This window comes from Augochlora pura, chromosome 8 (assembly GCF_028453695.1).
Source record: "Augochlora pura isolate Apur16 chromosome 8, APUR_v2.2.1, whole genome shotgun sequence".
NCBI classification, from domain to species: Eukaryota; Metazoa; Arthropoda; class Insecta; order Hymenoptera; family Halictidae; genus Augochlora; species Augochlora pura.
Genome location: NC_135779.1, coordinates 2,753,207 through 2,768,188, shown reverse-complemented (window position 1 = coordinate 2,768,188; position 14,982 = coordinate 2,753,207). Strand labels below are relative to the sequence as shown.

Here is a 14,982-nt window from a genome sequence, read left to right as displayed (position 1 = left end):
ATTAAATTCGAACTCTCTGGTTTTGATAAAGCATTCCAGCTTCGAGGGCAAAGGTTGAATAAACTCGCGGATTCGCCGCTGATATAGGTGCGCGCGTATGTGTGAATGTGTGTGTGTGTGTGTGAAAATGCAGCGTGTGCCAGGGATGATGAGGAGGGAACAGGCGCGAAACTCGAAAGAAAGGGAAAAAGAGTGCTCGAGCTTCCGAGACGATCGGTTGGTTCGCACGGCACCCCGTTGTTCGCATGAAAGGGGCGCCGACGTTCTATGCATCGTACGGCGAAGAGTTCCGATCGAACTTAGCGACGTGCAGAGTCGAGCTTGGGAAATGAAAATTCGCGTGGTACCAACGTAGAAAGGTGGTGTTCCCATGAATGGATGACTGGCGATGAACTCACAAAACATCTATCGTTCCTCCGTTCGAGAGAAGGCGGTACCGGCCGACTCGTTGGTCCATGTCCACTAGGGGTGAACAGACAGACACACAGACACAATTGGTCAGTTATCGTACAGGTATACTCTTAAAATCGGGGTTTTGCTACGTTCTACGGAGGAGTAACGTGTGTACGGTGCGGCCGGGAGGATCAAGCAATTTCATTTCTTCTCCTCTCTTTTTCTCGAAAATAAAAAGGCTCTCCCGACGCTTGGTTTCTCCCATTTCAATTCTATCAGGTTTACTTCACCCGCGAATATATCGTGAAACCGTTTAACGCTTCGACTGCCACATATTTCCAATCGTATCGAGCTCCGTGCGACGAAAATTACTGACACGTGGTCGACGTCGCGCAATTTGGATTTTAAATAAAATAGCGTAGATGCGTGAAAAGCGTTTACACGTTGAAAGCCGTACGGGAGACAGAACTATCGATTGAAGAACAAATTTTTACCACCAAATGTTTCTAGGATCTGTAAACAGCAATAAGATTAAAAGAGTACTCAGTGTCGCATATTTAATCCTTCCAATTATAATTTCATTGAATGAATTGCTTCGATTTTAGGGAGTTCTCGAGGTTGCTGGAATTGGCAGTCGAAGCGTTAATAAACACCGTGGAACTATTTTTGAAGAAACGTTCTCGTATCCGCGGTGAACGGATAAAGAAAGATTCTAGTTGGAAGAGATCACGCGAAGGATTGTATCTAAGGTGTCTGTACAACGAGAACGCTTTCCAAAAGAGTTCTTAACACTTTCTCGACTGGTCATCCGGTCGTAAAAATTTTCGTTTCCATTTCGATTTTATTTATCTTATTAATCGGGAAAGGTATTTAATATTTACAAATTTATCTAATAATATTGAAGCTTGTAGAACAAATTAACACACTTATCTCAATAATAGATAACGAATTAAGGGTTACTATGGCAAACCGATTCACAGGCTACCGATCGGGGGGAAAAGCCGATTTATAGGCTACCGGTCGATAAAGTGTTAAAAGTGTTTTTCGTCGAAATTCCAACTCGAGAGTGGACTGCGTATCTCTCCAAGCCCCACCGTATACAGTTGACGAACGAGCATACGAGTCCGACACACGTTAACGGTGCGCGTATTCGGTTGCATTATGCCGACGCATTCCCGCATGCAAGATAACAGAGAAAGAAGAATGCATACACCCTCTACAGGTCCGTGAAAGAAAAGGGCAAGATCGAACGATATTCGTGACTGCCGTGGAAAAGTAAGCGGGTATCTCTGTAAGGCTGATAAACCGAACGGAATTGTTTCCTTCGCGAATCAATCCGTCGACTCGGGGCCGGCTACGTAAACAATGTTCCGCGAAATTAGGAACTGGATGCCACCAGAGAAGTGACTTATTTTTTTACAGAGAATCGGAACCACGGATGTGCAACTTTACTGTTATAACGTGTATGTATTAAAATCTATGTTACAGGCATATGTTCATAACATAAAGCTACGTATCGAAACCGCTAACATTTCATTAGCGACAATAATAATATTAATAATATTAATAATAATAATAATAGTAGTAATAATAATTATAACAATAATAATAATGATAATAAATTGGGACCGAACTATTCACACCGATGAAACAGTAATCCGTAATAGACCAGATATAACAGTGCAAGGGAAGAAGGAAAAGACTACCTACCTCATAGACATATCGATCCCAAGTGATAAAAACATAATAATCAGATACAAAGAAAAAATAGAAAAATATGAAGACCTCAAAATAGAACTACAAAGAATGTGGAAACAAAAGAAAGTCATAGTACTACCGTTCATTATCTCAGCCACAGGAATCACACCACACTCGTTCACAGAAAACTTAACTAAATTAAATCTAAAGAAAGACACACACACACACATGCACATCCAAAAAGCAATAATACTAAAAACATGCCAAATGGTTCGGTCGTTCCTACAACTAGAAACATAAAAACACACAACAGAATAAAACAACGGTTAAGACTTGGCTTTAAGCCTGTCAATCGGATTGAAATCCAGATATAACACTGGAGAAGAAAGGGGATGATAATAATAATAATAACGATGATGGTGATGATGGTGGTGGTAATAATAATAATAATAATAATAAAATTAATATTAATATTTGCGATAATATCGAAAATGTCTCTATAAGTGGTACTGTTGTTTCAACCACAGCATCGGCATTTGCAATAATGAACATATCGACAGTAGTAGTAATAGTAACAGTGGTGGTGATGGTAGTGTTGTTGGTGGTAGTAATAGTAATAATAGTGGTAAATAGCGACAGTAGTAGCGGTAATAGTAGTAATTAATAGTAATCGATAAGAATAAATGTATAACAACGGTACACTTAATAATGAGAAGTATAATAGTATCACAAAGTAATCATTACACAATACAAGATAAAGATGGTGTGTGCGTATCAGTTTTACATATTTCAGACGTTATAAAAACTTGCAAAACTACGAGTATCAACTATTAACATGCAACGATATGAGAAAACTCAAGAATAAAATTAAAAAACGTGTACAGGCGTTCGAATAACCGTTCGACGTATACACCTCTAAACGGGGGTGTGGGGAAGAGAGGTGAGTGTAACGAAAGATATACAGACAGAGTGTGTTCGTATTGTCTTTATCATCAACCAGATAACGGGAGCACGGGGAGGTTGGGGTACGCTTGTTTTGCGGTTCACCATACACATGCACTGTTCGTTGGAAACGAGGAAAACTATTACGCGTGTCCAAACGCTACGATCTAAAAGAAGGTAAAAAGATTCGAGAAGGAACTACAGCCACGCGACACAGTTTTCGACGAGTACGCGCGAAAGTATGACCAGTTATCCCAGTCGTTTAACGTCGTATCAACGTTCGCCGTGTATTTACAAGTACGACAAGCATCATGTTCAATTCTTTCGTACTAATCCTTTTGTCAAAGATTCGAAAATTCTGCAGAGCTAACAGGAGAAAAAGGAGGAGAAGGAGGAGGATTGTAACGGCGAAAATAAAATGCAGATTAGTGTGTATTCGCTCGGGTATGCGACGGAATAATACGAAAGACAATTCTGATTGCGATGAAAATGATAGCGTGGCCATACGCGCGACGTACTCTGGTCGCAACACGATATCCGCGTACAGAAAGAAAGATTTGCTAGTCGCCCGCGTACAAAGATACATAATAAATACTATCGGAGAAACGCATCCGGTTAACAAAAAGCTTCTCCGAGACGATCCGCTCGACGATTTCCACGGGCGCGACACGGACAATCGTGTTTCGACCGTTTGGAACCGAAAAATGTCAGTTTTAAGACCGCTTCGTTAAAACTGAATTTTATGGCGATGATCTTTGTCCGCGTGCGCGTGTGGTCCGTGGAAATTCGGTCGACGCGGTTTCCGCGTTCTTATCTAAGAAAATCCAAACAAGGAAACTAGGAGAACAACGAAAGGAAAGATCTAGCTTGCGTTCGGTCGCGAATCTTCGCCACGATCATCTATTTTACCCGGCGCGATAGTTTATTCGAAACGAACTGCACCTTTGACGACCATAGAAAAAAAAATCACAATGAAAAGGGCACATCGAGGGATAAAAAGATTTGAAAATTGCACAGCCTGCTAATATTTCACCGCGACTTCCGTGGAGACGATCGAAACAATGAAATTTACAGCGTACGTGAACATTATATTATCTTACAAGCTTCGACGACGACAACCGTTCGTGCACGCGTCATCGAATTAACCGTGGAAGTGAACTCCGGCGTTTACGAAATGAACGAATGAACGAATGAATGATCGGAATATAATAGCATACGCTCGACTTGGGTTTTGTCTTCTCTATTCGCTGGCGCGATCGAGCCATGGTGGCTCTAACAAATATGATCGCGTTGGTTTCCGCAAACTGGTGTTTTCTCGCATAACTTCCAAACCGAATACTTAGTTCGTACATAGTACGTCATTAATAGTATAAAATTGCGTTTACGCAAAACACGATACATCTCGATCTCAGCTAAATAACTCCCTTATCTAATATCGTTATGTGTACAACGTTCGACTACTCCCTTACAGACAATTAACGCTGAACGATCAACGATGCGAAATACTTGGAAGATTCTATGTGAAGTAAATAAACCATAAAAGTAAAGATTACGTATTTAGTCGGTATCGAATTTAACTTCCGTACGAAACTCATAAGCAGTTGAATTCTAGAGTACTTATCGTTTAGCAAAGAATAAATAAACTTCTGGCAACACACGCTACTAAAGAAACATGCAATGTCTCGGCTAGACCGAGGTTGTCGGTCCTCTTTCGTTCGGAACATTGAATGGAATCTTTAATCGCGAGATATGACGCGTCAATACGAAAATGTGTGGGCCGTGTGAGCCATTAGGTCGACGCCCTTCGAGTTAAAACCAATCGATACGATTTCGACGGTGTATTCGAAAAATTTCCTGTTGAACAGAAAACGTGGTGCGAGAGTCGTCTCGACTGTCTCCCGCGCCACGATATATACAATTTGAGAAACATCTCGGGACCAGAAGCCGTCCCGTCAAAAGAGACACGAAAGTATCCTCTGAAAGATTCGCCCCAATCAACGGTGGATTTTCGTTTGAGAAAAGAGCTAGTTCCTCGAGCGACATCGATCCGTAGCGATCCACGAGCTACAATGTTGTTTGCTACTGAACGATTTCAAGTAAAATCAATGCGTATCAAGTGGTCGTATACTTGGCATTTCATGCTGGCATAAACAAAAAGCTAAATAGTACAAAGTGGATTCATCGTTTGTTGTGAACTTGGTAAAGCTTGAATGCCAGTTCAGAGAACTGAAAGTAACTTTTAAGTACAAAGCTTTTAAACGAAACGTGTGTATATACATACATACATACTTACATACATACATACTTACTTACATACATACATACATACGTAATAAGTTGCTATTCACTATGTGTCTAAAGTAGCTGAACGTACGAGTGCCGAAGAACATTTGACGTTACTAGTGCTCTGTCGATGACTACTTCTACTTTTCTCCCCTCGCGGGAGCAAACCTTTTGCAGTTTCTCTGAGACTAGCTCTTTGGTGGGTACTAACGTGTGTACGGCTACTGCTATGTGTAAGGGGATGGTGATTCATCACCAGAGATGCAGAGGACTCACCAGATTCCCCATCTTCATCTCCGGTTGTATCCCCGGTCGTGTCGCATTCACTGCTGTCCGCTTCGCTCGACTCGCTGGGAGTTTCTTGTCCTCCCCGGATTTGTATACTCTCCCCGGTTCTGTTTGCCGTTGCTGGCACGGTTTGCGACATACTACCGCCCACTCGCTGCATAAATAAGCTAACCTGCAACATTCGATTCCCGAGAAATAAAATTGCGTTCCACGATGCTCTGCGACCGATCGTACTTCATTATATCGTCAAGTCTCGATGAACACCTACCTTAAAGTCCGCACTGTACGCTTTGTGATGTTTGTCCTTATGTGCGTCGTCCAAGCCCCATTTATCTATGCTCAAGACCAACGTAGGTGGCATAGGTCCAAGGCTAGCCAGTGATCCTGCTCTAGGCTTCATATGCGACATTACCATCGGCAATTCCATGGTTGTACCGTCGCAACTCAATGCCCTTGTCGATCGATCGATCGGTAACTCTCCGTTATCGTATTCTGGTGTCAAGCAGTCGCGCACAAAGAACGTATTGAACCAAAAATGAAACAATTTCTCCTGCGGATCAGACAAAGCGATTGATAGATTGTGATTCTGATAGGAAATTACAACAGCGAATCGTTTAACAAATGAAACCTTTAATTACCTTTCGCTTCATTTTTGGCCTATTAAAAAAATCTACTCGTATGTCCCCCGTCAACGCGACGCTATGCTTCAAGGGGATACAAACAGTCGCTATTCCTTTTCGTACTTCTACTATGTCAGAACTAAATATCCTCTTCTTCGACTCGGATATTACGCAATGCAAATCTGAAACACAATACTGCGTGTTATTACATCATCCTACATTATGCTTTTTTGTTTATTTATTATATTGTTTATATACGTACATCCCTGACCTCCGTGAAATATAGGCGCTGGATCTAGTTCTATCTTCCGCAACAATAATTTAACCGGTTGATAATTCAATCCCTCCTTAACGAGAGTGGCATAATAATCGACGTACCTTCTCTGAGAAGGTATCGTTACCCCCTTCCTATACGGATAACGAAGAACGAAATGAGTTTGTTAGTTGGCAACGATCACAAGACAATTAGTAAATAGTTACCTATCGTGTGTCCTTATAGTTCCATAATAGTTAAGAGCATCTGTGGCTGTGGGAAATTGATTGGTGTGAAGAAGGTAACAACAAACCATGACGCCTGTTCGACCTTTGCCCGCTTTACAGTGAACTACAGCTACGTTTTCTTGGTGCTCGGAAAGCCATTGGTGCACATCTTCGCAGAACGGTTTTATTTGATCCAGCATCGGTGGATTATGATCATCGAATGCGTAAGTAGCTACCCGTTGTTTGAACTTCTTACAGTCGTACGACCTCTCCGAACAGCTAAAAGTAATTGGCAATCATTATCAATTACTCCTTTTGAACAGAGCTATCGAGGAAACGTAACGTTGAAGCTCATAACTTACAGATTGTAAATTTTATAATGATCTTTGTGTCTATATTCCAGCAATTTAACAACATCATCAATGTGATTCCTATAGACCCCTTCTAACTTTTCAGCGGGGAAACCCATTGCTATCAAGTTATCCCTGATATCTGTAGTAGATAGAAAATAATTAAGGACTACATAAACGAAACAGCATACTCTACACGTTCAAAACAGTTGACATACGCCAACAATATTGGTTAATAAAAAGGATACATGTGAGATCAAGGTCGAACCCATCTTCTGTAAACCGTTTACGACGTTTGCTGACAAGTCCTTTGATGCGGTTGGTCATCTTCATATTACTGATAGTATTGGCCATGCTCGAATGACTCTGTTTCAAATCTTCTGCCTCGAGTCTAAAGAATTCAGTCTCCGCTTCTTCTTCACTACACCTTTCTTGTACTTCCTGCTTTTCAAATAATTTTTTAGCCTAAACAGAGTAACATGTTGATGTATTATTGTACAGTGATTTGCAAAGAATATAAGGAGAATATTAAAATCTACCTGTGGCTTACGAGCCGAGGCGTCGCAAGAGCCCAGTTCTGGTCCTCTTTGTTCCTCCAGACAAACATGGAGGGATGTTACTGGTGCTGAGATATGCTCTGAGATTTTATTATTTAGCCTGCTGCCTGTAGGTCTCCTGCAGGAAAAGCATACACCCATCAATTCCCAGAGCATGTGTGCCTTATATTATCCATTTCATCGAGCTTTTCTTTTTTCTGTTCGATAATTTGCCACTACATTATAGTTCGGCATTAGTATCACCATGGCAATCACCAGTTCCATGTAACTACTAACGTTTACAATACACACAAATCAATCTTGACTGGGTCTGAACACACTACACATCACAATGTACGAACAAATGCTATAGATATGCTTGCATTTAGCAACCAATCATTATAATTTTCATGGAACATGTAGAAACATTAAGCAAGGTAGAACATCTTCCTACATTGTTTAACCTGGTTGTTTCAAATGAACATGTCGATTACTAAATATCAAGACTACCTACACCAAACTAAAACAAAAGGATATTGACAACAGTGTCACATCTAAAACACAATCACGAACAGTAATAAACTCTAGGTGTATTTCTACAAGAAATAATAAATTGTACATAGATACTGGCAGGTGGCAAGAAAACCATGATCAAGGTGAAGGGAAAAAAATGAAAATAAATGTAGATTTCGATTTGAACGCAAACGTTGAACAGGACACCGTTAAAAATGCATTTACAGAAATACTGTTGTAACAATCCTTCTGTCGTTCATCAACACGATTCGAATGGAAAACGTGCCAGTATCACGTTCAGTATTTTACAAAAGTACTATCGTACTCGAGACTTTCGACACTGATAAAAACATATATTAGAGCGGTGAGAAATAATCGTGTTGGAGACGTGAAAGAAGAAACACAACGGGGAAAAGTGTACAACAAGTTTCCCTGTTTGGTGTTCTCTCAGTTTGAAGCAGATTATCGAAAGAACATTACTCGCAAGAAAACGCCGTGTAGAAGCGTCGAGGAAAAGTTAGGTTAAGCACCGTTAGCAGTACACCACAGAGGCCACTTAACACCACATTTTCATGCCAGTTTCACTGATCCACCGTCCGCGGTCTTCTTTAATCGCGAGTACGTCTGACATTCGCGGCGAATCTCCACAAACCATTCAAACTAATCGTTCGAGACACCATATTACATTCGTAACGTAAAGAAGCAATCGTTCCTTGCGTGTAACGTAAAATTCCGAGCAGTACTTTTGGAGCATGTTCAACTGTGCAGTTCGGCGGCACTCCCAGTTACGGTGAATTTCTAAGAAATAATAATAACATCCAGAAGAGAGGAGATCTCAGTGAACTCGTCGAGTTCGTTTTGTCGAAGTTGTTTCAGGATCGGCTAAGTTTCAAACACTTTGGGACGAAAACTCTCGTGTAAACTCGACAGCGGACCTCCATTCACAGTACAATCACGTTCCCGTGGTAGAATCGTGTGATCGTGTCAAAGTAATAACTCGACAGACTTGTTCCGTGTTCTATTGCGCGAGTAAAGAAGAGATTTCACGTACGCGCTCTCGAGAGAGGACCAAAAAAACAACAGCAATCCCTACGTTACTCCCTTGGTTTGATAACGTAGGTAGAAGCGTAGCTCGCAGGTATATAGGTACATACGCGTACCCGATACGCACACTCACCAACAATGCATAGAATCATGCACCGCAGGTGTTGCAGAGAACAGTCCACTCTGCGAACGAACGCCACGATGCTCTCTATGATGGATTTTACGGATGATCGTACCGGAATCCGGCTGCTGCCGTCGTTCTTCTTTTCGTGTTTGCTCGCATTTCTTCGTTGAATAGCTGACACGGAACGTACACCGATCGGTCAAATCGGTAAAAGCCGCTCCGCATTTGATTAACGAACGGTGGTGCTCATTGTAACATCCATTTCGAGCACAATTTCCATCCGATACGAAATCGAAAGTGTTCCGCAGCCACCTTTATCACTAGGAGCGCCATTCACAATGACGCGTTCGTACCGCTCTATCTTTCTCTCTCTCTCGCTCTTTCTTTCTCTCGCTACCCCTACCCTTCTCTCTTTCTCTCTCCCTCTTTCTCGATTACGCTTCTTTCTGTCGTCGTTCAGTTGACGACGTTCACCTCCGGTCCCCGGAAAATATTGTATGTATGTACTTCTCTTTTCTCTTGATCTGTTCGCGGTGTGCCTAAGACTTTACGGCCGTAGCTCACCGGTCAAAAGAAGGAAGAGGGGTACGACAGAGCCCTGCGGAGGCTTTGTTCTCCTAGAAGTTTCATTCCCGGAAACTTTCGCTGCTACTGAGACGCTGCTCCGTCAGTATCCTTTTCTTTGCGCATGCGTTTCCTCGTTTTCCCCCATATTTTTCCGCTCTTTCTTCCTACTTACCGATTGTTCACGCCGAATCACAAGGATTAAACTTCTTTCCCCTCGAATTCTGCAATCGATGCAACTTTTTCTTGTATAATAGAAGCATTTTGGTAAATATACTGCTTGTGGAAACCATCCTCCGATTTCAGTGACCTTGGAATATATTGTCAAGGGCATCATTCTGCACAACTCTGTTCTATATCATACAAGATATAACAGACGACCTCCTTTAGTTTTTAAGATATACGTAAAACCGATTAAAAAGATAGATATTCGATCAGATCAGAAATTCAAGTATGTAAAGATTCATTGTAAAAAGGATACTTCAATTATTTTTCGCGCTCGAGATCTAATCCAGATTTAACGCTTCAAACGAATGTTATACTGATCCGAAACAAAGAAACTATTATATTATTGTCCTTATTGAATTAAATCTGGACTTAGAGCATACTGTAAGAGTCTGGGTTAGATCTGGAACAAAAAAATTTTAACTAAAACTTGGACAGTTGGTAACACTGTTAATGTTTGTCCGCAAAATGCAGAAAGTAAGAGAATCTCCAAGTGTTGAGTTTTACTTTAAACTACTGTAACACAAATCTTCGTAGGAAAAAGTTGTTATTCGCAATGGCGGTCTTGACAACATATTTCGAGATCATTGAAATCGGAAACGGATACCATAAACTGTATATTCACCAGCGTTTCGAACGATCTTCTCATCCGTGTATCTGTTCCGCATTCGAAGGTTTTGCTTCTACACAGTCGGTTGGCTGAAACAAAAAAAATATTATATCGTTATTTCTGCCGCGACAGTAGCCTAGCTCGATAATCACAATTTTAGGGAAAAAGAGTTGGGCTGTTTTGCAGAAAATGATATGACAAGATATTGAATTTATACAAGATCGTAAGAGTGTCCTTCTGCAATGTTATAAATGCTTATTTACATTTAAAGTAATCTCTATTTTGATTTGTGACGTTATTACCTTGAAAGTCACTATTCAATCGAAAGTTATTTCATAAAACGTCATCTTTGTTAAAAGAAATATTTACCGTTACGGGAACTATGATATTTATCTTTAGATTGAATGCAATTTCGATTAAAGTTTAAATAAGAAACTAAGATATGTCAATATGAAGTATAATCCAATTGGATGAAACGCGACAATGCAACAGCGACACAAGCGCACTCACTTGGCGAAATTCTGAAACGCATTTATAGGACTGTATTATTCGTAAAGAGTACAATAAATATCACTCTTTCTGTATCAATAACTCAGAAGTTGCAAATTTTTAATTATTTCTTTATCGTAACAAATAAACAGAATACGTTCGTGAAACTATTGTTTATTTCAAACCAGCTTGACTTTTTCGCAGGGAAACAGTTTTTATACGATCTACATTTTACCGCGAACCCAGCTAAAATTTGAAAAAGTACATGAAAAAACTGTCGAATAATAACTGAAACTGACATGTAAGTAATAATAAGTTTATAAATCATTTTTTGTTAAATAATAATTTAAAGAAAGAATTGATAAAGTAGAGTATAATTATTTATTTTTTTACTGAGATCATCAACTAGTTGTCGCTAGGTAGAGTGCTAATATATAATAGTTAACTTGACCAGAGTTGTTAGCAGAATTTTAACCGGGTACCACAGTAGTATAAATGTGCAGTAAAAGTTTAGTATTTCAGAATGATGGTATTGTTACCAAGAAAAGTGTTAAATATTATCTCCTATAGATGCTATGCTGCTTCAACCACCTTAAATTCAACTATATTGTTAAACCCAACTACACGCCGTGATCCTATCATAAAATAGTCTCCAGATTCGGTAAGTTTTCCGCAAATTTGTACTTTTACTCTTTATTAACACGCAGATATCTTTCTCTCGATTATTGTATGTTGTATTTACAAGATATATTTTTTTAAGTCGAACATTAGTTAATATAAGATATAGTGTCTTTGCATGTAGTAGTCGTAACTTTATATTTCTATTACTCAAATCTTGTAACTTGTGTATAATAAGCATATACTTTTACGCATCGCAGTACCAGCCTTCGTCGCGCATATCGTTATAATTCTAATCACATAAGGTTATCGAAATTATTTACACAACTATCAGTTTTTAACGGTTACATTGTGTAACAACTTAATTTAATTACTTTACAAATGCACACGTTCTTAATTTGTTGTACAACTCTCATGTTGTCCTATATTAATTTAAGCGTTTGATTTTAATTGTCCTGTATAGTTATTATTTCGGACTTTGTCAAGTTTAGATAAATCATATACCAAATTTTCAAAATAGATAGTCTTCTATCATTTATTAGAAAGATGCAAGGAATATTCTAGACTCTTTTATTTTAACAACACTCGGAGTTACCCGTGAACTATGAAATAGGATTATGTCTCTTAGTTCTATACATTCACAAACATGTTTTTATTTATACACGTCGATATAAGAATGATAGAATTGAACAAGATATATTAGTTATCTCATTATTATGAAAGACACTACAAACGCTTATCGACTTGTACAGAAAAGTATTTAAGGAAAACTCGCACGTAGTCTAATATTTCCAATATACCAAAATTTAATCTAAAATACTAGTATATTTAATTAAATTACTCAAAATTAAGTATTAAATTATAGTCACAAAACAAAGTTAGTGGAAGCTTCCGTTTGTTTCCAAATAAAGTAATAGATTTTGCAAAAGTGCCAAAAAGACTTTTTTTCTTACTTAACAAATTTCAAGCTGCAATAAACACTAATTATAACTTCATATTATACAAGTTTCCCGCGTGCCATGGTTTCAATGAAATTTACCTTCCTGGTATAACTGAAATAATTAGATCTCATTTTGATTGAAACAAAAAAGATAGTAGTACAAATGTGACACGAGGAAAGCTTTATTAAAAAATGATATTTCCTTTTTTTTTCTTTAAAAAATGTAAAAATTCAGTATGAACGGATAAACAGCACTCCTTCATTACTTTAATCTAAATCTAGTTTCACTGGATTCATTACACCTGTAAGGAGTTTAGAAGTTTTCATTTTTTTAAGTGACATGACAAGATCTTCCATAGTAATTGGACGCACAGCATCATGATATTCCTCATCATCCGTACTGGTGGTGCTTTCTCTGTAGTAAAGGAAAAAGTATAAGTTAATCAGAAATATCTACCAGACAAAAGTTCCATAATTTATGAATAATAAATATGCGTGTATTTACTGATGATTCCGTAGGTAATCTCGAACGCGGTACATAGATGAATTTCTGCAAAGTTCTTGCAAATCAGATCCGGAGAAACCCTCTGTCATCTTAGCCAATCGTGGAATATCCACGTTGTCAGCTATTGGTTCATGATCCAATATCAATTTTAATACTTGCATTCGTTGCTGCTCATTCTGAAACACGTAAGTTGTTATTGTTAGTTTTTATTGCTTTTGATAATTAATACATGTATATGTAAATTTTATTTACTGGTAAAGAAATATGGAAAGTAGCAGGCATACGCCTGAGTATAGCTCTGTCCAAATCTTGTGGTCTATTAGTTGCACCCATTACTATTACTGTGCAAGATGTATCTGTGATTAATCCATCCCACAGAGACATGAATTGTGCCTTCATCATCGCGGTTGCTTCGTGATCTTGTGAATTCCGCACTCTTAAGAATGAATCTATTTAAAAAGAAAGACCAATATAGTAAATCCTGAACAAAAACACATGTGTTACAAAACCTCATTGAAAATGTTTTTGAAACAAACCTATTTCATCGATAAAGATGATGCATGGCTGAAGTTTTACAGCCAGAGAAAACACTGCTGTGGTTAATTTTTGGCTTTCGCCATACCATTTATCAGTTAAAATGCTTACATCCAGATTAATGAAGCATGTCCTACTTTCTTTGGCAGTTGCTTTGGCTATCATTGTCTTGCCACATCCAGGAGGTCCATGTAACAATACCCCCTACAAGTATAATTTGTGTTAGCAGAAAACTAGCTAAAAGGAATTGATCTTTATGGACAACGTAAAATATATACCTTCGGTGCTTGGGTAAGTTGAGAATTTTCAAATAATTCTTTTCGTTGTATGGGCAATATAACTGTTTCTCTAAGTTCCTGAATCACATTCTCAAGACCTGCAATATTTTCCCATGAAACTCGAATATCTCTAGGGTTCACTATGTGATTAGCTATAAGCATTTCATAGTCTGTCAAATTATCCATCTCTACTGTCCATAATAAATTGTCCATTTTGGCCAACTTCTGTAACTGTTCACGCGCCTAAAAGGATATTCAACAATACGTTGGTTGATGAAATAAGTAAGTGAAGTAAGGTTAGTGTATGCGGTAAAGTGATGCATAGGTTATGTAAGAAAAAACCATTACAATTTAGATAAACGGACAAGTTACCTTCCTTTTGGCCTTCTTTTTCGCATTATTTGTGGGATCCATTTGATTAATTATCCACTTCATACTAAAAAACCCAACAGCAGCAACAAATGATACCCTTGCCACAAGTACGAATACTTCCGATCTCGAATATCCAATTCCGTCCGCAATGTTCATCGTTGGACTTTAATTTATTTAAACGTTGGCTAAAAATTACGTAGCAACAATTAATAAATGTAAATCAGTGTTCCGTAAATTTAACATGCCACTAGGTCACACTTTCTTCAAACTTCTAGCGTGGTCGCTAGTTGAGCACAGAACGCAGCCGCAGTAAATAAAAAGAGAAGGAAAACGGGAGTTTGCGCAATCCATTCGCAATACGTACGATATAACAGTGAACATACAATGTATGTATAGGATTCCCCGGAATTATTGAAATCAAGCATGGAAAAATTCTTAGTAAGATCTAATTTCGTTTTAACGTATTTATTACCATTGCGGATAAAAACCACATTTAAATATTTTTAAAGTCAAAGATTATATTTCTCTTAGTCTAATCGTTTTTCGTATATGTACATAATCCGAAAATTAGTTGCT

General features: G+C 38.6%; 3 protein-coding genes across 5 annotated transcripts in view; all 3 read right to left on the bottom strand.

Annotated features, from left to right (window-relative positions):
• The window catches only part of Bicc (protein bicaudal C), a 36,858-nt gene extending 31,155 nt beyond the window's left edge, over nucleotides 1–5,703 (bottom strand). Inside the window, exon 1 of the mRNA XM_078189070.1 lies at nucleotides 5,593–5,703. The gene's annotated coding sequence lies outside the window, so the exon portion shown is untranslated. The remainder of the gene's footprint in view (nucleotides 1–5,592) is intronic.
• On the bottom strand, nucleotides 2,794–10,051 carry Pten (phosphatase and tensin-like protein). Of its 3 annotated transcripts, none has more exons than XM_078189076.1 (9): nucleotides 8,584–10,051; nucleotides 7,594–7,729; nucleotides 7,303–7,519; nucleotides 7,067–7,196; nucleotides 6,705–6,983; nucleotides 6,487–6,632; nucleotides 6,243–6,406; nucleotides 5,873–6,154; nucleotides 2,794–5,776 (listed from the first exon to the last, which is right to left on the bottom strand). In XM_078189076.1, exons 3-9 carry the CDS (start codon nucleotides 7,406–7,408, stop codon nucleotides 5,381–5,383), a joined length of 1,503 nt encoding a protein of 500 aa, XP_078045202.1. In that variant the 5' UTR covers nucleotides 7,409–7,519; nucleotides 7,594–7,729; nucleotides 8,584–10,051; the 3' UTR covers nucleotides 2,794–5,380. The 3 variants fall into 3 exon arrangements, with proteins under 3 accessions (XP_078045202.1, XP_078045201.1, XP_078045200.1); XM_078189075.1 differs by having other exon boundaries at nucleotides 9,281–10,051; XM_078189074.1 differs by having other exon boundaries at nucleotides 7,594–10,051.
• A 2,282-nt stretch (nucleotides 10,052–12,333) lies between these two features.
• LOC144474330 (outer mitochondrial transmembrane helix translocase) lies at nucleotides 12,334–14,714 on the bottom strand. The gene is made up of 6 exons (XM_078189060.1): nucleotides 14,407–14,714; nucleotides 14,035–14,277; nucleotides 13,759–13,960; nucleotides 13,475–13,671; nucleotides 13,223–13,398; nucleotides 12,334–13,132 (listed from the first exon to the last, which is right to left on the bottom strand). The coding sequence occupies exons 1-6, from the start codon at nucleotides 14,560–14,562 to the stop codon at nucleotides 12,985–12,987; spliced, it is 1,122 nt and encodes a 373-aa protein (XP_078045186.1). The 5' UTR covers nucleotides 14,563–14,714; the 3' UTR covers nucleotides 12,334–12,984.
• Nucleotides 14,715–14,982: the final 268 nt, after the last annotated feature.